Source organism: Guillardia theta (genome assembly GCF_000315625.1).
Source record: "Guillardia theta CCMP2712 unplaced genomic scaffold GUITHscaffold_27, whole genome shotgun sequence".
NCBI classification, from domain to species: domain Eukaryota; class Cryptophyceae; order Pyrenomonadales; family Geminigeraceae; genus Guillardia; species Guillardia theta.
The window spans coordinates 692,381-711,812 of NW_005434647.1; the positions used below are offsets into that span (position 1 = coordinate 692,381).

At 54.5% G+C, this 19,432-nt stretch overlaps 8 protein-coding genes across 8 annotated transcripts in view; 3 read left to right on the top strand and 5 right to left on the bottom strand.

The window, feature by feature from the left end:
• GUITHDRAFT_137802 (hypothetical protein) overlaps positions 1 to 233 on the top strand; it is a gene marked incomplete at both ends in the record, with an annotated part of 3,628 nt that extends 3,395 nt beyond the window's left edge. The window contains one exon of the mRNA XM_005834142.1: positions 171 to 233. Within this exon, the coding sequence (XP_005834199.1) occupies positions 171 to 233 (63 nt within the window). The remainder of the gene's footprint in view (positions 1 to 170) is intronic.
• A 1,349-nt stretch (positions 234 to 1,582) lies between these two features.
• GUITHDRAFT_137803 (hypothetical protein) lies at positions 1,583 to 3,718 on the bottom strand (the record flags this gene model as incomplete). Its single annotated transcript, XM_005834143.1, has 6 exons — positions 1,583 to 2,023; positions 2,322 to 2,363; positions 2,410 to 2,451; positions 2,501 to 2,533; positions 2,709 to 2,750; positions 2,942 to 3,718. The coding sequence occupies 6 exons, from the start codon at positions 3,716 to 3,718 to the stop codon at positions 1,583 to 1,585; spliced, it is 1,377 nt and encodes a 458-aa protein (XP_005834200.1).
• Positions 3,719 to 4,858: 1,140 nt separating this feature from the next.
• GUITHDRAFT_152195 (hypothetical protein) lies at positions 4,859 to 5,501 on the bottom strand. Its single transcript, XM_005834144.1, has one exon. It carries the CDS (start codon positions 5,488 to 5,490, stop codon positions 4,939 to 4,941), a length of 552 nt encoding a protein of 183 aa, XP_005834201.1. The 5' UTR covers positions 5,491 to 5,501; the 3' UTR covers positions 4,859 to 4,938.
• A 747-nt stretch (positions 5,502 to 6,248) lies between these two features.
• Positions 6,249 to 8,220, bottom strand: GUITHDRAFT_107133 (hypothetical protein; the record flags this gene model as incomplete). Its single annotated transcript, XM_005834145.1, has 12 exons — positions 6,249 to 6,277; positions 6,328 to 6,421; positions 6,473 to 6,516; positions 6,670 to 6,749; positions 6,799 to 6,880; positions 6,931 to 7,003; positions 7,112 to 7,180; positions 7,230 to 7,300; positions 7,348 to 7,552; positions 7,607 to 7,711; positions 7,759 to 7,989; positions 8,122 to 8,220. The coding sequence occupies 12 exons, from the start codon at positions 8,218 to 8,220 to the stop codon at positions 6,249 to 6,251; spliced, it is 1,182 nt and encodes a 393-aa protein (XP_005834202.1).
• Positions 8,221 to 9,214: 994 nt separating this feature from the next.
• Positions 9,215 to 10,588, top strand: GUITHDRAFT_107134 (hypothetical protein; the record flags this gene model as incomplete). Its single annotated transcript, XM_005834146.1, has 10 exons — positions 9,215 to 9,468; positions 9,519 to 9,583; positions 9,627 to 9,682; positions 9,732 to 9,837; positions 9,884 to 9,958; positions 10,010 to 10,069; positions 10,127 to 10,207; positions 10,251 to 10,355; positions 10,401 to 10,453; positions 10,502 to 10,588. 10 exons carry the CDS (start codon positions 9,215 to 9,217, stop codon positions 10,586 to 10,588), a joined length of 942 nt encoding a protein of 313 aa, XP_005834203.1.
• A 110-nt stretch (positions 10,589 to 10,698) lies between these two features.
• Positions 10,699 to 11,713, bottom strand: GUITHDRAFT_107135 (hypothetical protein; the record flags this gene model as incomplete). The annotated part of the gene is made up of 2 exons (XM_005834147.1): positions 10,699 to 11,103; positions 11,600 to 11,713. The coding sequence occupies 2 exons, from the start codon at positions 11,711 to 11,713 to the stop codon at positions 10,699 to 10,701; spliced, it is 519 nt and encodes a 172-aa protein (XP_005834204.1).
• Positions 11,714 to 12,660: 947 nt separating this feature from the next.
• GUITHDRAFT_137807 (hypothetical protein) lies at positions 12,661 to 16,283 on the top strand (the record flags this gene model as incomplete). The annotated part of the gene is made up of 7 exons (XM_005834148.1): positions 12,661 to 15,093; positions 15,135 to 15,341; positions 15,508 to 15,611; positions 15,656 to 15,895; positions 15,940 to 16,008; positions 16,119 to 16,166; positions 16,214 to 16,283. 7 exons carry the CDS (start codon positions 12,661 to 12,663, stop codon positions 16,281 to 16,283), a joined length of 3,171 nt encoding a protein of 1,056 aa, XP_005834205.1.
• A 157-nt stretch (positions 16,284 to 16,440) lies between these two features.
• Positions 16,441 to 18,001, bottom strand: GUITHDRAFT_162811 (hypothetical protein; the record flags this gene model as incomplete). The annotated part of the gene is made up of 2 exons (XM_005834149.1): positions 16,441 to 16,900; positions 16,953 to 18,001. 2 exons carry the CDS (start codon positions 17,999 to 18,001, stop codon positions 16,441 to 16,443), a joined length of 1,509 nt encoding a protein of 502 aa, XP_005834206.1.
• Between the last annotated feature and the right edge of the window lie 1,431 nt (positions 18,002 to 19,432).

Consider the following 19,432-nt stretch of genomic DNA (forward strand, 5'->3'; position numbering starts at 1 on the left):
TGGTGTACAACCCGTGTTCAGCCAACCCCCCCCCCCCCCCCCCCAACCTCCTCCCTCCCCTCCCCTTCCTCCTACTGTTGCCATCGTCCCATTCACCTTGCTCAGCAGCTTATCCACTTTCAACCTCTAGGATACGTCAGCATCACTTCAAGCTGCACAAAAACTCACAGGCACGGGCTCTGGCGCGGCCGTCTCCTCCTCCTCCTCCTCCTCCTCCTCCTCCTCCTTTCTGAGAAGCTGCTGCTGCTTCCTTCGTGCTCCATCCTGCTGTTCTCGCGCCCTTCTCTCTTCCCCGGACGAGTTCGTGTCATCAAGGAACATCTGCGCAGACCTGTCGCCCTGCTGATGCTGCTGCTGATGCTGCTGCTGATGCTCCTCCTCCTCCTCCTCCTCCCTTCCTCCTCGACGGTCCCTCGGCTCCTCGTGTTCCTCCTCCTTGCTCCTGCTCGCCGCGATGCAAACCAGAGCAGAACTGTCGGTGAGACCTGCTACCTGAAGGAAGGGGTGAGCAGAAGCTGGTGGGGGAGCAGGAGGAGATCGGAGGAGATCTTCTCTTAAACTGGAGAGAGATCAGGAAGGAAGAGGGGGCACAGGAGGAGCAAGAAAAACGGAGAGGAGGAACATGAGAACGAGGAGGAGGAGGAACATGAGAACGAGGAGGAGGAGGAGGAGGAGGAGGAGAAAGGCGAGGAGGGAAACCTGGATCTGGAGGGCATGAACTTTGTTTTGAAGCGAGTTCAACCTCTGAGAGGAGCGGGAGAAACGAGCGTGAGCGACAAGAAGAGAAAGAAACAAACAAGGAGGAGAGGAGGAGGAGAGGAGGAGAGGAGGAGGAGGAGGAGGAGAGGAGGAGGAGAGGAGGAGGAGAGGAGAGGCGAAGAGAGCAGAGGGAAATTTAAAAGAGGTGGGGAAAGAGGGCAGAGTGACCACACGGAAGAGAGAGGAGGAGAGGGGAGGCGAAGTGGGAGCAGAACAAGGGAGGAGAAGAACGGGCAAGGGAGAGAGGAGGGAAGGATGGAGGGGAAGGAAGCCAGGAGGAGGAGGAGGAGGAGGAGGAGGAGGAGCAAGGAGGAGGAGGAGGAGCAAGGAGGAGGTGGGCTGTGAACCTCTTTCAGAGGCTGAACTTGCAACTTGAGGTCGAACACGTCGTCTACGAGCGAGGATGTTTCTGCCCCTCCTGCTGCTCTTGACTGCACGTCATACATCATCTTCCGAAACGAGGACATGTCCTGGTCCACCTCCCCCTGCGATGGACAGAAGGAACTTTTCAGCATCCTCCTCTTCCCCACCCCACTCAACCACGTCCCCCAACTCCTGCTGCTGCTCCTCCCCCCACTCTCCTTCTTCTCTATGCTATCCTCCTCCTCCTCGTACTACTACTACTACTGCTACCTCTCCTTCTTCTCTATGCTATCCTCCTCCTCCTCGTACTACTACTACTACTGCTACCTCTCCTTCTTCTCTATGCTATCCTCCTCCTCCTCGTACTACTACTACTACTGCTGCTGCTGCTGCTGCTGCTGCTACGGTCCTGCATCTTCTTCATTCTATCCTCCCCCTCCCTCTCCCCTGTTGTCTCCTCTTACTCCTCCATCACCTTGATCCTCCTCATCTCCTCCAGCATGCGAGCAAGGGACTGGGACCTCCCGCCGACTCCAGACTCGCCGCTCTCCGTCTCGCTCTCCTCCTCCCTTCCCTTCCTCAGCGTACTCAGCAACATCTCCTTCCCGCCTCCGCTCATGCCAATGTGTCTGATCATCACAGCGATGTCATGGAACCGTTTCTCATACACCTTGTGCATCTCCTGCAGACGTTCCTCTACCTGCTCCTCCTCTCTCCCCGTCCGCCTCCTCCCCGGCTCCTCCTCCTGCGACATCTTCGCGCTCATGGCACCGATAACTTGCACGACCTCGTTGATCATCCCCTGCATCCTCTCCATCCCTGCTCCCTGCTCCCCCTCGACGCTCTTCAGCTCCTCCACTGCCTCCTGCAGCGGCACCATGCTTGCTTGAAGGTCTTCCGCCTGTCAGCAGAAGGAAGTGAGATGGAAAGAGGAGAGGGGACTGAAGGAAGGGAATTTGGAGGAGGAGATCAAGGAAATGAAGTTGTTCTTGGCGGTAAAGGAGATGCTCAAGGTAAGGTGATGTTCGTGACAAAAGAAATGATGACGACGATGACGATGACGATGACGATGACAATGGGAGGAGGAGGAAAAAGAGGAGGTAATGGTGGTGGAGCAAGAAAAGGAGGAGGAGCAAGAAAATCCATCAAACGCATGGAGAGGAAGAGAAGGGTCAGAACAAAGGGGATGATGTTGTTACCAGCTGATTGATCTTGATAGCAGTCGAGCTGATGTTGTCTTCCTGCTCTACATCTCAATCCCCTTCCTCACCCTCGTCATCAGCTCACGCAGTGTCGAATCTTATTCAGAAGCTCCAAACTTCTTGCCTCCTGGTTGGACGCGAGTGAGCGAGAAAACAGAATGTCATCCTCGACGAACCTGCGCCTGGGCCAAGTCTCTTTCCTTCTCATCCTGTTGGTCCAATATCAATGCGGGAGAGAAAGTACATGATGAACAAACTCCATCAAGATACCCGATGGCCATCAATGACATTATCATCGTGATCGTAATCGTCACCATCATCTCAATCAGTACCACCACCACCACCACTACCAGTATTATTACTGATGATCATCTAGCAGCTGACCTGATAGTTTGTTTTGATCTGCAACGCGCGAATCTTTTCGTCCTGTTGATACAATCAGCAATTACTAGCAAGTGACTACAGAAAGACATGGAGAGATGAAGGCACAGGAATGCAAACAGACAGACACAAGAACCAACATAAGCTCCAACAAACGTCCATACAAACATGCACAGCGCAACTCGTCAACTTTGATGATCATCCCACAGCAATCAGCACGAGCAATCACAATCAACCAGAGATGAAATTTTCTTGTCCGCTTCATCTCGAGCGCTTTGAGCATGCTCCCGCGTCTCCATCGCGTGCTCCAGCCTGTCGCATCGCGCTACCATGGCGGCTATACTCTTCTCCATGCTCTGCACCGCCTGCACTGCCGTGCCTTCCTTGTCCACTTGCTTCGCGTTCAACCTGCTCCGCAGCTGCTCTACTTCCTTCCTCAGCTCCGCATGATTCTGATTCACCTCCTCCTGCTTCTTAACCATCTCCCTCCGCATCTCCTTCCTCTCATTGTTTCGGTGCTCTTCGATTTCATCCACCTTCCTCCTGTAGTCATCCATGAAGTACCTGACTTCTTCTTGCCAGCGGAGCAGATTGTTGAGAGTCTTCTCGGCCTTGCTCCTCTTTTCTCTCTCCTCTGCCAGCTTCTTCTTCACCTCCTCGAGCTCCTCGTCCACCCCGACGAGGCGCGACGAGACCTCAGTCAGGACCTCCTTCTTGGACTCCTCCATCTTCGTTTGCACCTGTTGGCTTTTACTCTCCATCTCGTGCTTCACGTTTGCAAACAGCCTGTCGATATCGGAGGAGAGGGTAAATCGTTGACGATACTGATACGACACGTCTAGGGGTTGAGCCGACATGTCTACACTGCCCTGAAGAGATTCAGCAAGCGAGTTGAGGATAGAACTTGATCTGTTGCTCTTCGGTGCCGACGATCTGGTTTGAGAGATGGAGCGAAGGATACTTTCTGTGTTGGCAAGAGATCTGTCCGTCGACGCTTTCCAGTCGTCCAGCATTGCGAGGTACTACCCTTACCCGAAAGTTCTGCAGCATGAAAATTCAGTTCACGACGATTCTGCTAATGGTGGCAAGTGCATGAATTGGTTAAGAAGTCAACATCAAGATTCGACGTTGTCCAACAGATAGTGTTAATGACTGCAGCTTTTGTATATCTCAAACAACAATTCTCATACGGCTTGTAATCCAGCGAAACTCTACTACGTTCCTCCTACGTCGCTGGTTGAGGTATCTTGTATCTAGCTGATACTGTCCTTCTCATTCACCATTCGTTTTTTGCCTGCGCTCTTGCTACCAACCATCATGCCTTCGCTCGCCTGTTCCCACTCTCGCCATGTAGAACAGTGTACACGCCTAGGCGAACGTAAGAGTGACAGTTTGAGAATATTCAATTAATTTTGAACATTTCACAGTGAGAGTTCAAATTACTGAGCATGTTCAATTTGATTGTTCAATACCGTTAGAATTTTCTTTTTTTTAGTTCAATCTACAGCCTTGTAACTCCCGGATCGCGGCCCGGAGTCGCCGGGCGTGAACGAGCGGCCACGGCCGGCGGGCCCGGGCCGGGAGCGGCCTGGCTCACGCCCGCCGGCGGGGGGGCCGGGCCGGGCGCCGGGTCGCAACCGCGCCCGGCCGTCAGGCTCAGGGACTCGAAGTTCTAACTGACAGACGGTGTGACGGAAGTTCCGACTGGGCGATTCAACTTGACTCTGTGATCCGACTCTACGGGCGTTTCGTACGGTCGCCGTGCCGTACCGTACTGTAGCCGGGTACGGTAGACTAAGTCAGTGTATCTTAGTAGCAGTGCTGATCCGCCGCCATGATGATCATCATGGCACTGTTCGGAACGCCGCCGGGCACTGACCGATGACGTGCCCGGACTTGCAAAGCCTCTGATCGCCGTCGGATCAGCTCGGCCGCGCCGCGGCGAGCCAGTTTCATCACATGATTGAAATGACTAGTTATTCTGCCAGGCTGCTCAGCTACTAACTTGAGTTTGTGACAGTTACACTGTGACGGGTGTTGCAGAGTCAGTCATGCCATGACCGTCCGATGATAGGATGAAGTTGGATCATCGGATAGCAGAGCAGTTGCGAGTCACGGTCTGTCAGGTCTCTCAGCAGAGGCAAGATTGCTGTCAAGTTTCAGCTTATTCATCACTCAAGTCCACGTCCATAACACTCGTCGGCTTCGTCTTGTGTCCTCTCTCTCAGTCTCCTCAAGCCTGAGCTGATCCCCACACCACCTTGCCAAATTCTGGGCGAGTCTCGAGCTGCTCACGCACCCACTTGACAGCCATGATGATGGAGTCCGGGACAGGGCGTGCGGTCATCGGAGCACTGCCGATGTCGAGGTAGCGCACGGAGCCATCCTCCTTGATGAAGAACCAAGCAGGCTCGCTGAACTTGTGCTTCTGCTCGATGTAGTTGGTCGGGTCGCTGATAAAGAGTCCCAGCTTCTGCATGGTCGAAGGCTCCAAGCCGTAGGCGACATCGAAGGAGATGCCGCAGTTAGCGACGGTCGTCTTGGCTTCGGGCTCCTTGTCTGCCGAGATCGCGATGACCTTGACGTTGATCTCCTCGAAGGACTTGAGAGCTGCTTGCAGGCTCTTGAGAGTGCCCTGGCAGAAGGGGCAGAAGTTTCCACGGTAGAACACGACGAGGGTCTCGGTGTTCTTGTAGGGGAAGGTGACCTCTCCTCCTCCGACCTTGGGGAGAGTCAGAGAGGGGAAGGCGCTGCCAGGAGCAAGGGAGGTACGTGTGGACGACATGGCGGTGTGAGAATGACGTGGGTGCAGGACCGGTGTTTTGACTAGGGATTAAGGGGGTAGAGGGTTACCCGTACAGCCTGTCGTGCCGAGTCACGGGACAATCCCGGAAGGCCGCATGATCCACTGCTGTTCCTTAAAAAAAAGAGCTGTAAAGTGGCAGCTGACCAGTGACACTTTACTCAACCAGTAGTAGTCAAGACTCGACTTGTACCCGGACCGACTCGACCCGGTGCCTGCCCGGCCGCTGCCGGGCGGCAGTGCTGAGTGCCGTCGCCGGACAGTCCGATCATCGTCTCACAGAGTCACGAGTCAGTCGGAGTGCCTGCCAGTCACAGTGGCACCGCCGCCTCGCCGGGGGGCCCGACCCGGGCGGTGCCGGCGCCCAACTCGGGCCGGGCCGGGCGGCCGCCGCCACTGGCTGGGTCACAGCGACGGTCCGATCTGGCACCAACAGTTGGTGATCGGACCGCCGAGGTTCCGGGCCATCATGGCATCGGATGGCACATGATGATGCCATGGGCTGTGCAGTGCGGACACACTCAGCTGGCGGCGCCCCGGCCCGGGCCCGCCAGTCGGAAAGATGCTAGGGCCGGGCTACTGTAGCCTAGTAGTGACTCTGTGAGGTGCCACTCCCCGCCAGTCGGGTGACGGTAGTATAACTAGTCCCGGACGGTCACTGAGTAATGTACGGTATGCCATGATAGTTTCAAGTAGCATATCAGTGTGCCGGGTTTTCAAGTTTCATTGTTTTAACATTCTTATTTCCTGTCTCCATGCATCGCGCTCTCTGCTCAGCAAAGTCACCGGGAGTCCTTCAGCCTCTCCCCTCCGACCTACCAAGAACCAGCAGCGTCTCCCGTGCCCTCGCGTGCTGAGGGTGAACCTTGAGCGCCATTTCGATGGTCTTCTTCCCGGTTTCTACTTGCCCCGCCTGTCCTCCTCTCACCATCCTCCGAGACTCCCAACCCTTCCTCCCCCTCACCTGGATCGCTGCTATCCCCTGTGCAAAGAAGTGCTCAGCATAGTCTGGCCCCTGTCGCTGCGCTCAGTCGCACGCAGCAAGACACGAGAGGTAGTTGCCTGTCCTGATGCGGCATAGGAGCGAGCGAACAAGTCGTCGGCCAGGTCTTGATGCCCTTCAACGTCCTCAGCTACACTGAACGAGCTTCGCCCATGTACCTGACGCGTCCAGAAATTCTCCATGGAGCCAGAGGATCTTGGCGTTGACCTCCGGCCTGTCCACTCCGGACTCAGCGTACCTACCGCACCGTCACTAGGAGCAGGGCCCTGAGTCGAGCCAGTGCTCACTGGTCAAGGATGGCGTGATTCCTAGCGGCGAGCTGGAAGTAGCGGACTCTCTCGTTCAGATAGTCAGCTGATTTCCTAACAGCTGCAGCCAGCAAGTCTGTCAGGATGCTGCAGCGGCCAGAAGCGCCTGACCCTCTGACTTGTCGTTGGTGGCGCAGGAGGCGATGATGAAGGTGTGTCGGAGACCCTCGGTGATATCATGAACCTGCGGCTTCCACATAAGAGGAGAGCAGGGGGAAGAGATGGAGGGAGGAAGAGGGAGGGAGGGAGGGAGGGAGGGGCTGGCACAGCTATTGGATACAAGGCAGCATACCTTGTGAGGAAAGGCAGCAGGATAGAAGTACATATCTCCCTGCTCCGCGACGACGTTGATTGCACCCACCTATCAGCATCGTCATTGCAAGTGTGATGGTAGAAAGACAACAGCGAACTTGAAGCTCTCCCCCCTTGTACTTGTCCCTTGCAGATAGCATGATGTTAATGTTGATCGTTCTGCTCGTCCCTGCTCAACTTTTCAGAACTGCGCGAGCGATGGCAAGTTTGATTCACCATCGTTGGGTTTCGTGTCAATGTGGAAGTCAAAGAAGTATCCGGCCTTGAACTCATGAAGGAGATTGAATTCCACCTGCATGTCCGAGTCAACCCTGACAAGCAGCAGAATGTCGGGCTGGTGCACATGATTGCGAAACTGCTCCGAGGTTGTTTCTGTCACGTTGAAGCCCCAGGGCAACATCAGCTTGGAAGTCTTAGAGGCCTGCAAGGGAGACCGCGTGAATGGGAGGATGTGCGGTGGTGGCAAGCAGAGTACATTGATCACTCTCTCGTAGATCCAGTCAAGCTTGCTCTCTTTCATGAGTTTGTTTTCCGCGTCTATCCGATTGATTCTTCTTACTCCCTTGTCATTCCGATGGTCCTGACACCCTCATCTTCACTTCATCACAAGACAGCAGCTTGAACAACCTCGTCTACTTTGCATCTTTCCTTGAACAGTTCGATGATCGACTCGCACTCCTCCGGAGTGAACACCTTGTGAAAGAAAGCAACTCCGTGCTTCGCATACTCCATCACTTGCATACCCCTATCGGCTTCCTCCGGCAACTGTAGACGCCCGTCAACCCGCCCACCGAACCACATCAGAAGCACTCCCAGGCAAGTCAGTGATGCCCTAGTGACTCTCCTCATCCTGTTCTCCTGGGCAGGAGGGGATCAGAGCTCCCACTGTCGCTTCCAGTCTCTAGTGATCGTCACTGCCTTCTCTCTTTACATGTCTACTTCATTCTCTGCCTGTTCTTCTATCATCTGTCTATTCTGAATTGAGGTCACCGTGACAGCGTCCTTCCGCTGATTGCTATCGTAATAAGTGCTAGTCCTGTTTGCATCTGTTCTCCTCCTGCGAGCCCTCTCTCTCTGTCTCCCAACCATCTTGTTGCTCAGGTTTAACTCTCCCCAGTTCCTTCCTCTCATCGATCGTTTCGTACAACATCTTGCCTCGCCACTCTGACGCGCTCGCATACCCGCTCCATTCCCTTTTCCCTCCCCCTCCTCCCCCTCCCCTTCCCTTTCCCCGTCTCCTTCATCCCCTGTCCTGTCCTGTCCTGTCCTGTCCTGTCCTGTCCTGTCCTGTCCTGTCCGTTCCTGTCCTCCCTTCCCCTGTCCTGCCCTCTTTCCTGCCCTCCTCTCACCTCTCCTCCCCCCCCCCCCTCCTCCTTCTCCTTCGGTTCCTTACCTCCATGGCCTCCTCCTGACAACACGTATGAAAATGCCCTAGGAAATGTCCTTCCGATATCCTACTTTCTTCTTCGTATGGCTGGCACTTTCCCCACACTGTTTACAGGGTATCCTTACACTCCCGGGTGGGGGTAATAATCTGTGCCAGTCACACAGAGAAAGGTGAGGGTACAAAAGGGACTTTATGAGGGTGGGGGTAATGTAAAGGTGGGTGAGGGTAGTTGATGTTGAATTGGTCGCTATGTCGTCGATTAGATGGTTGATGGAGGGAGGGAGGAGGAGCCGATGGCATGGGGCAGGGAGGAGCGAAAAGTTCCGTGCCATGCCCATCAGCTCATTGACATCGAACAGAAACTTTGACGGAGGTGAGAAATCGCTCAGCTGCATCAGCATCTTCAGACCATCGAGATTAGTTACAAGTTTGATCCTTGATGGAAAGACACCGGCGTCGGGAGACGGATGCATGTCTTTCTCGCACCACCACGTCGCATCGAACAGTCTATACACGTCAACAAGCTGCCATGCTCGTTTCATGAGAGTCGCTCCTCCCTTTGCGCATGTTGCGATCGTTCGGGGTGCGATAGCGCGTAACCTCATTTATTCATTGCGAAGCAGTGATCCTCGAATGCACTCCCGGCCAACATTCCATCGCTCTACCAGGCCAGGAACTCATCTTGTCTCGAGACGGATGCTTTCTTCGGATGAATCCGTCGCCAGGAAGGAGGAGGAAAGTAGCGACACGTCGGGTAAGATCTCTTTCCTCGGGATGCCTATCGGGACCCTTGCGGGCACCTTTGGAAGCATACTTGGCGTCGGAGGAGGGGTGATCATGGTTCCCCTGCTGACGTGCAAGCCCATGAGCATGCAAGCAAGACACGCTTCTGCCACGTCCTTGGTGGCTGTGCTGGGCACAGGGCTGGTTTCGGCAGTGCTCTACTTCAGGTATGCAGGAATGCTGCATCTCGCTGCTTGACGAGCTTCTTTTGCGACAGCTACGGGCAGGCGGATCCTTTTGGCGCTGGAATCCTCGCAGTGGTAGCCATGTTCTCAGCGCCAGGTTTGCTGACCTCAATCCTTCCGCCGTCTGACTGAGGGTACAGCCGGCGCTCGAGCCACAATGAAGATCTCGCACAAGACCCTCAAGAAGGTCATGGGGGTATCGCTTGCTATGCACCTGCTCACTGCAGCATGAAGAGGTCTTTTAGGTGTTCCTTACGATATCGGCGCCGCTTGTCCCCTTGAGGGAAGGGCTCCTTGAGTCCAGCCACAAGAGTAACCTCCTGTCGGATCCGTTCTTCATCTCGTTGCACGGTTACCCAGCGCAACGGCGTCATAAGTTGTTGATTGGCTTCTGCAGACGCAGAGAAGAAATATTTCCCGTACCTCGATGTCGTCTGCGATCAGTGCAAGAAATCCTTCGGAGAGTTTCCAGGTTGCCGTGCCTGTCATGTGTCCGGGGCAATGTGGCTGAGAACTCTGGCAGGTCTCATGTCTGTTCCCAGTCACGCGAGGGTCCCCTACATCAGCATCCTTGTTGCAGCAGGTTGGCAGCTGCTGCAGAGGCACGACTGACGTTCCACGGGATTGATGTTCCACTCAGGGGGGACTGCGGGATACTTGTCGGGATTGCTGGGAATCGGAGGAGGTATCATAGTTACACCCTTGCTCGCCTTATTCTCAGGTGAAGGAAGGAGGGTGAGTGAGAAAGACTGAGAGAGCTGCAGGAATGTCACAACATGCTGTCGTGGGAACATCGATGGTGGCGATGATCTTCCCTTCGGCAGTTTCTCTGTATACTCATCATCGCTTGGGCAATGTAAGGTGGCGAGGTGAGCTTCAGTATGCGGAAGAACGTCAGTTGACATCCATGAAAGTGGGGAGGATGCTGTTTCTTGGATCGACTATCGGGGCAGCTCTTGGAGTGCAGGTAGCGGCTGCTTCCGGCCCACTGGCGCATTTGACGCTCCCGCTACAGATAGCACAACATGTACAGGACGACACGTTGAAGTATATCTTTGCTGTTGGGATGCTGGGACTCGGGATAAAAACTTACAAAGCTTGATACATCGGAGCAGACTACCCACATTCCTTGTGCACAGAAGAAACCAAGCTTCTCCTCCTGGCTATGCATGCTCCATGGGCTCATCTTACAGGGATCCAAAGGCTTCATTTTTATCTCACAAGCGGCCTCTTTCTTTCTTCACAACCGCAAGAGCTGCTGCGATACTTCTGCATCTCAATCAAATACTCGTCTCTCCTCCTCTTCCTCATCCGATCTTCAGGTTCTGGTTCAAGTGAGGGGTCTTTCTCTTTCTTTGGTTTGGTTGAGAAGCTTGTCAACATTGTTCTGGTTGCAACGATCTGCTTTCCATCCACCTTGATCGTTGTTTTCTCTGCTCCTTTGTCCTGTCTATTCTCCTTCTTTTTCGCAGCAAGGAACTGCTCCATGAAGCTTCCATCGTTCGCAAACAGCAGCTTCATCGTTGAAGATGAGCGCTCGTTGTTAGCAGAATCACGCTCCTTGCTCTCATGCTGACTGTTCTGCTCCTTTGATTTGCTCTCAGTCATGGGCTGCAACTGCACAAAAATGTGAACATGTCACAAACTTCCATATCGCTTGCTGTGAGATCATTGCTAAAGCATCTGACATGACATTACCTACCCAGTACAGGTATGATCAAAGGTAAAGCCGATGGCTGCAAGTCCGAAACACTCCCTTCCGCCTCCTTCCCTGACGATTCAGCATGCAGGTCAGTTTGAGCCTGGGCATGTTTGTGTAGATCTTGATAGTGGTAGATCTAGACCTCAAGAATATTGCGGATCTTACAAGCCAGTTGTTTGTATCGCTGGTGTTGTTTCTGTACCCTTGCGCTACTGTCTTCTTGTATCTTGATACATTCTCACGGGTCCCTTCATTTCTGTTCTCAATCGCCGCATGTTGATATGGCACCAATACTTTCACACTGCCCAGTCTCAATCCTGCTCCCCTCCCACTCCCTCCCGCACAGCTCCATCACTCCTCCTTTCCCTCCTTCTCCAAGCATGGCACCGCCTCTCTAGCTTCATGCTCTACCGAGCATTGCAGCTTCATACTGAACAGCATCGACTCTGCTGCCGCTGCACCGCTAGTTGCGCCATCGCTGCCTTCACGCTGCGTTGCCCGCGCATCGGGACCACAAACTCGCATCGAAAGAATTCTCGGTCTGTGTGGGGATGTGGTTACCCGGGAAGTGGGTATGTGGGGTATGTGGTCCCGGGCTCGCGCGGAGGTGGACTCGAAAAATGCAGAGGGGAAGGGAGGGGAAATTGGCGGAGAGAGGCGGGAAGAGAGCAGGGGGAGAAGGGGGAGCAGGAGGAGGGTGGGGGGGGGAGGGGCAGAAGGAAGAAGGAAGAAGGAAGAAGGAAGAAGAAGTCAGAGGGATGGTTGAGCGAGGTCAGACAAGAAGTGCTCCATGGTGAGGGATGTCTGAAATGAAGGGATGGTCGTGATGCCTGAATGCAAGAGATGTCTGATATGAATGAGAGCACAAGCAGAGCGATTGAGGTTGAGAGATGTATGTGGTGTGTGTGTGTGTGTGTGTGTGTGTTTGCTTGTCCGCTCTGGAGTTGGAGGACGAAAAGAATCGAGAGGACGGGTGGATGCAGGAAGGGAAGGGACTGAGCAGTGCTGTGAAGAGGCAGAGAGAAAACAAGTGGGAGGAATGCAGATGAGTGTAGGCGTGATGGTGAACTGTGTGGACCGAGATGCTATGTGATACTGAGGCCGTGTGAGTGTGCATGAAGCGAAATCTGTCCTTAAAAGTTAGTTTTGTCGTGTGATCAGAAAGGTGTATCAGCTTTCATGTTGTCCGTCTCGAATTTGTCATGATGAGCCATCAGCATGTGCCCAAGATGAAATCATTGATGTTAGATCAGTCTACAACCATCATGTTGTAGCCATCTTATTGAAGCTCTGATGCTGTTTCTCGTGATGTTATCAACAAAATTGAGCGTGTCATGGCTGAGGGCTGAAGCTCAACAGGCTCAGTGCAGCGCCTGTAGCGATCAACACATCCTTCCCCTCGGCAAGAAACGTGCGATGACACTAATGACATCTTTACAGGCTCTTGCTTGCTCGACCTGAGGACCCGGACTATGTCCAAAAGGAGTCTTGGCAATGAGTCCGGGCTACGAGCCCTTAAGAGGATCCAACTACTGCGGAAGGATCAGGACTTCAACAAGACCCTGCTGACCTCGTGGAAGGAGCGGAGGAGTGCTCCAACCTTGCTGCTGCAGTCGGAGGCTGTGGATGTCTCGCCAGCTCTCCAACACCTCTGTAAACTCTTCTTCCATGGACCTTGTCCGAGCCCGATGCTCAAGGAGTATATCAAGGAAGCGATCGTCAGCTGGTGGCCCACTCACTCTCAGACGGTTGCAGAGACGATGATGGGGATGGTGGAGAAAGCTGATCCGAGCAAGGCGCACCAGTATCAAGCCGTTGTTGAGATCGCAAAGGTGTTTGTGTGGAACGGTTGGTGCAAGCGTGAGGCGGGCAAGCTTTCTCTGTGCGATATGCCGGAGGATCAGCTGCCGACAAATGTCGTGCTGCCATGCCTGAGAATGTTTTTGAAGGGAATCAAACATTGGAACGAGACCGTGAAGCTCTCTGCGACTGACCCACTGGCGATGCAGGAGCTCGTGGACGGATGTGTGGAGATGAACATGGAACTCTGTGTTGCTTCGCTCAAGAGCGTTCTTCATTCTGACTTCTTCTTTGAGAACATGGTTCACATCGCGATGGTCAACGCGCAAGATTGGGAGGGATTTTCATCCGACGTCCATGAGCTGTATCAGAGCAACAAATCGTCTACCAAGTTGCAGAGCCTATGGAATGACCTCAAAGTCTACAACGATCCTCTGCAGCTCTGCCTCCTATGTGAGCCCTCTCATCTCAGAGACACTCTTGGTGTAGACATGCAGAACGATGACGTCACGAGGAGAACGCTGATGTTGGCTATGTGGTCGACCATGGATCGCTCGAGTCACAGCAGTGCGGACATTGACGACATGGCCTTGTTCATGCATGACATCAGAGACTTGCAGGGCTCTCGCAGCGTTCACTTTGCCTACAACCTCTGGCTCTCTTTGCTCTTCATCTTGAGCAGCTCCAAGCTCGGGACCCCCGACCGTATCGTTGCCCGTCACTTCCTCCTCTGGCACTTGCCCAAGATCATCCTGTCTATCGGGCAGGTCGAGAACGAGGTCAAGATCTGGACGCGGTCGCCCTTCATGGGCATCTTGCAGGTCGAGGACCTCCTAGGAGCGCAGGGCGTCATCGAGCAGGCGTTTGCACGCGTGCGGCAGTGGCCGCAGTTCCTGCATGTCAATGTTCCCTCAGCTCCCACCAACACGCCCGACGTCTGGAACCTAGTCTGTGACGCCTTCACTGATCTTGGAGCCATGGACGAGCAGCAGGTCCGCATGCACATCAAGCCGCTGGTCCAGTGGCAGAAACCCGCGCCGGAGAGCACGAGCCGGGATGACCTGCGGAAGAACGTGGCTCCCAAGTGTGTGGAGGACGTGCTTGCGATCGAGAGCATGGTACAGGACGAGTGCCGCAACATGGCGCACATCCACAGCCAGGTGACTGGCAACGCGCCCGTTCTGCAGCTCTGGAACTTGCTGTGTGAGGAGGTCACCAAGGGCTCCCGGTGCAGCGCTGAGTCAGCGCGGGTGATCGCGACCTTCCTCGGAGTTCCTCCTGACCTCGCCAACGACCCTGTGCCCGTAGCCGTCTACGTTCACTTCCTCAACAACGTCATCAAGTCTCCTGCCACCATGGACATCGTGAAGGCTCAGCGGTACCTCGAGAACGTTCTGTTCGGCATCTCCTTCCGCCTCGACGTCCTCGGGAGCAGAATGCCGAGCTCAGCGCCGGACTCTCCGAACTTCGAAGTTCACAAGCAGTTTGGCGACATCTTCCTGATCGCCTGCCTGATCGTCAACCGTTACAAGCTCCACCAGAGCGACATCTTCATGGAGAGTCTGGAGCGCGAGTCCCTCAAGTGGACGGCAGAGGATGCGCGGGGCTGCTACGCCTGCTGGCTGCGGCGGCACTCGGAGATACAAAAGTATGGCAAGCTGAACATGGAGGACCGAACGGTCGAGAACAAGCTCGTCGAGTCTGTTTTCAATCAGAACTGGGGCAAGAAGGCGGAGCTGGAGAAGGCTGTCAAGACCTTCACAGCTTGGGCTGTGCTGGAGTGTGTTCCAAGCTTTGCCGAGCGAGTGTTTCAAGGGTGCTGCGCTGATCGCATGCAGTCTCAGGCAGCTGCGCAGGCGCTGCACATGCTCATCAGTGTCGTGCGGTACGCGATGGTGGACACTGTCGCTCATCTCTGCATGCAAGCGACTTCGCACAGGACGGAGCAGGGAGGGAAGAACGAGGCCGTGTCTTGCAAGAAAGCCATCGAAGTCCTGCTGAAGCTCCTCACGGACTTGACAGCAGACGAGACGAAGCCTCTCATCGTCATCGATCGCAACATGTCCCTCGTCCTCCACAGGCTGCCGGAAGACAGCGCATCTCAGGTGAGCCTTCCCCGCCCCCGCCTCTCTGACCCCCTGAGCAGCTCAAAAAGAAGCTCCAGAGCTCCCTCGACCTCTCGCCCATCGACCTTCTCAACCACAAGAAGGTCATCTATGACGTGCTCGTCAGCATTCACCGGGGAGGCCCCCAGCTGCAGCATAGCGAAGCCATGCGTCTCCTGCGTCGGAGGATCGAGCCCTACGAGCTCGCCAAGGGGATGATAGACGAGGTTATCTTCCTGTCCTCGCAGGTCACGCCCCACCCGCTCCTGCTCCCACCTGATGCGGATGCAGAGCTCGACTGCTGCAAGCATCGCGACGACCTTCAACCTGTGTTCCATTGGCACTTTCCTCCTCTCGCACGGATCCCTTGTACCGTTCCTCGTGCTCCTCTTCGCACATGACGTTGCGATGCAGGATGTCAACGGAAGGAACTTGATAGCCGAGTCTTTCATGCTCGAAGTCCTTCCCTCCATGCTCCTGCGGCTTGAGAATCAACGCCATGCGCTGCTGCTTGCCAGGTCCTGCTCCCCTGATCCTCCCCTGCTCTAACTGGAACTGGCAGATTCACCACCATGCTCGCCATAGCCAACGGCTGCAACGCATGGAAGTCTCTTCGGCAACGGAACTTGATGGGCACTGGCGACATGTCTGTCAACGACGGGGCCTCGCATGCGCAGGCGGGTGAGAGGAGCGAGGGGCGGGAGGTGAAGTCGCAGCAGGTGGCGGTCGAAGCAGCCTTCGGTCAAGTGCCGCACATCCTGACTAGGCTCTCCACCTTGTACTCCACTAAGACTGGCCTAAGGTTATGAGCCTCCCCGTCCTGGCGCTTCTCTCACCCTCATGCAGGGATGCTAAGGAGGCGTCGATGCTCTCCTTCGCTCTTTCCATGCTGTCCAACGCCCTCCGCGTCCGCTGGTACGATGAGTTGAGATGAGGACGAAGAGGAAGGGAGAGGGTGAGGGAGATGGAGAGCGAGGGAGATGGAGGGAGGGGAGGATGGGGACGAGAGGCTGACAGGCGTTCAGGCTCTCGCAGTACATGGACCTGATGGTGGCGGCCGAGGCACTAAGAAGGTGACATAGATGTCTCCTCCTCTGCCGCTGTCCCTCACCCCGCACAGGATGGGCTTCCACCGCCTTGCTTGGCTCGCCATCGACACGCTAAACCGACCGCAGCAGAACCCCATCTAGAGGTAACGCAGCAGGGAGAAGGAGCGTTCTACGTGAGCAGGAACGGAGAGGGTGAGCGGCTGACGAGAAGGCAAGGGAAGTAAACCTTACAGGTGTATTCTGAAAATCGAAACAAAACTAGACGCCTCTACAGCGTTAAATCTATACTACACGTCCTTTACCGTCCCATGACAACTCCCTGTAACAAGGGCATGCCCGTCAGCCTTGCAGCTGAAAGGTCCCAGCAAGGCTCCGAGTAGTCACGAGCTGGAAATTGAACAGAAGGCCGGAGCCCGCCCAGGACTGAGGTGTTGTTTGCAAGCAGTCCGAGGGAGAGAGGGCTCGTCAGCGAGTTCAACAACTGGTTCTGCGAGTTGAGTGCCAGGAGGGCTGAAAGGTCCAAGGACTTGCTGGTGCTGGGCTGCATGAAGCTCAGCAAGTTGACAGACTGGGTGAGGCTCTCAGGAGGAGAGCTCGCCGCGCTGGTGTTTTGACTCGACGTCTCCTCAGAGATACTTCCACGTGCCTCCTCAAAGGGATTTGAGATCTGCACAGGATGTACAACCTTGTGCCACGAGGAAGGTTTGTGCGCGTCAGCATTGAGCACTGCCGAGAACGTTGGGACTTTCGGCTCCTCACTGCTCTTCAAGTCAGCCAACAAAGAGAGCAAAGAAGGAGGAAAACACTGACCTGACATGCGCACTCAAATCAGTCGGGCTTTTCTTGTCGTTGACCTCCCCCAGGGAGCTCATGCACATGCTCTCCTGCCCAAGTCCGACGCAACGAGAGCAAGGTCTTTCCGTGTCGCATCGAACCTTGGACCTCCTACACGTGTCGCAAGCCATCTTCTTCGCCACTCTACACCTCTTTGCCTTAATCTCGGTGAGTTGAGAATCAAAACCATCCATAGGCAATAAGGAGTCGGTGCTTGAAACGCTGTTGTTCCTCTTTGCCTCCATGATCGAGGACTCCTCCTTGTCATGCGCAATCTCAGCATCTGTCGCGCTTCCAGAGCACAGGTCTCCTTGTCCATTCCGCACACACCGCGTGCAAGGCCGCATGTCTTCACACTTGACTTTGGAACGTCTGCACGAGTCACAAGCTCTCTTGGTGGTGATTCTGTGACGTTTGCGAGCCTCCTCTCCCGCCCCACGTTCATGCTCCAACGAAGATTGATCTTGAGGATTCCGTAGAGCCACCAGTGAAGCAACGGCCTCGTCGGCATTGGAGGGCTCTTCCTGGCCTACAAAGTGCTGTTGATGCGAGAACAACCCAGCGATGTTGGATTGAAGTTGTTGTGGATTGACGTTTGTGTCGTGGGCAACGTTGTTGCTCAACTTCGCCTGGAGCTGCTGGATCAAGAGCAACGGATCGATACCTCTGGGCTCTGTCTTGGGTGCGATCAGATTGCATTGCTGCAACATGTCGAGTTGGAGCTGCTTTTGCTGCAAGTCCCGAAGTTGCTGTTGGATTTGTAGTTGCAGTTGAAGCTGCTGCTGGAAGTTTTGCTGGGGAAGAAACAAATCCGTATTCAGGGTCGGGGGGTGCTGTTGCAGGACCTGTGCAGCTGACATGCTTGGAGAGATTGAAGTTGGAGAAGCGAAGGACTGAGGTGACGAATTGTGCGCAAGGGCCTCAGAGCTCGAGCTCATTGCCGTCACTTGATGCTGAACCAACGAAAGGGATCCATTGAGAGTTTCGAGAACGCTTGAAGGAATGCGCTGGGCTGACTCCGGCATTAAGGAATGGGTCATATGCAGAGGTGAAGTTTCTCCGAGTTTGGGATCGTGCGTGCTCCTGCTCAAGCATAGTTCCGCGTGGCCATTTCGAAGGCATCTGGAGCAGGGTCTAACTTCGTCGCACTTGACTTTCGATCTCCTGCATGGCTCGCAAACATTCGTGACATGCTTTCTTCTTCCGCGCGCTGCAATCGGTTCGCCTCCTGCCGCCATAGTTTCCGTCGCTTTTTTCCGAAAGCTCACCTGCCTCACAGGAATAACCCCTCTCTAACCCCTTTATACACCCCACCCCTCAACACAGTGCACCCTATCTACCACGTCGTACGATGTGTGCATTTCATCAAATGTACCGGTACCTTTGTCGTATTTTTTAGGGGTCTTTTTCATAGAGTCTCAGTACCCACCCCTTGCAATCCTGATTTCCGGTCAAACCACCACCACCCCATTCCGATTGCATCCGCTCATTTTACCCCACGATCGTGACCAACGTGTGTCACGTCGATACCACTTATATGGCCCCACCCCCTTCCGCCCTACCCCACCCCTGTCTCCTACTCCCGAATGCGAATCGTTGCATCTTGTCATCCTGCCGAGTTTTCCGAGCGAAGCTCTACCCCGTTATATTAGCATCAAATCACGGGTACCGGGGTTTCCAGTACCCCCTCGGAACTGGTCTCTGGTATACGAAATCGGACGCCTCCCGAGACCACCCCCTACCCCCTATTTTACCAGTACCATATTCGGTTTCCACCGATTCTGTCTTGCATATCCCACTCGGACACTCCGGTCCGGCCAAATCCGATCGGGTAATTCCACTACCCTACCTCATTGCTTCCTTTTGTGTATACCTACCCATACTTTCACCATCAAGGATTAGGAAACCACACCCCTCCTCTGACTTTGGAATTTTCTGCATAACCCGCACCACCCCACTAATGCCGTGCCTGGCAATTTTTCTGCGACTCCGACCGATCCGAGGAGTTGAAGTCTATTAAGGGACGGACTAAAAGATATAACTCAGGTCCCTACACATTCGATTTTCTAAGTCAGCTTCTAAGTCAGATGCGATATCCCTCGACCTATCAGGATATCTCCTCCCATCGGAGCTGGTCCGTCACCACCCTCTAGGATCCGCTCAGTACCCAGTGTTTTCCTATACAACAGGACCCGTTTAGAGCTTTGCTGTACCGACGGATGCTGACACGTTGGCATGTCATCTCCGGTACCAGAACAAACTCTTACAATGACCCCTCCCCAGTATCTGGTACAAATTACTGGTGGTTACCCGGGAGTGCCGTGACTGTGCTGTAGTAAAAATCTCTCTTAGTTGAGAGGTGTCACGCGTTTTTCGGGCAGTTGTCACGAGCCCCTTGAAATGAAGCATTGACCCGGTGAGCACCCATGAAATCCCTCAAAGAAGGATGGAAAAGT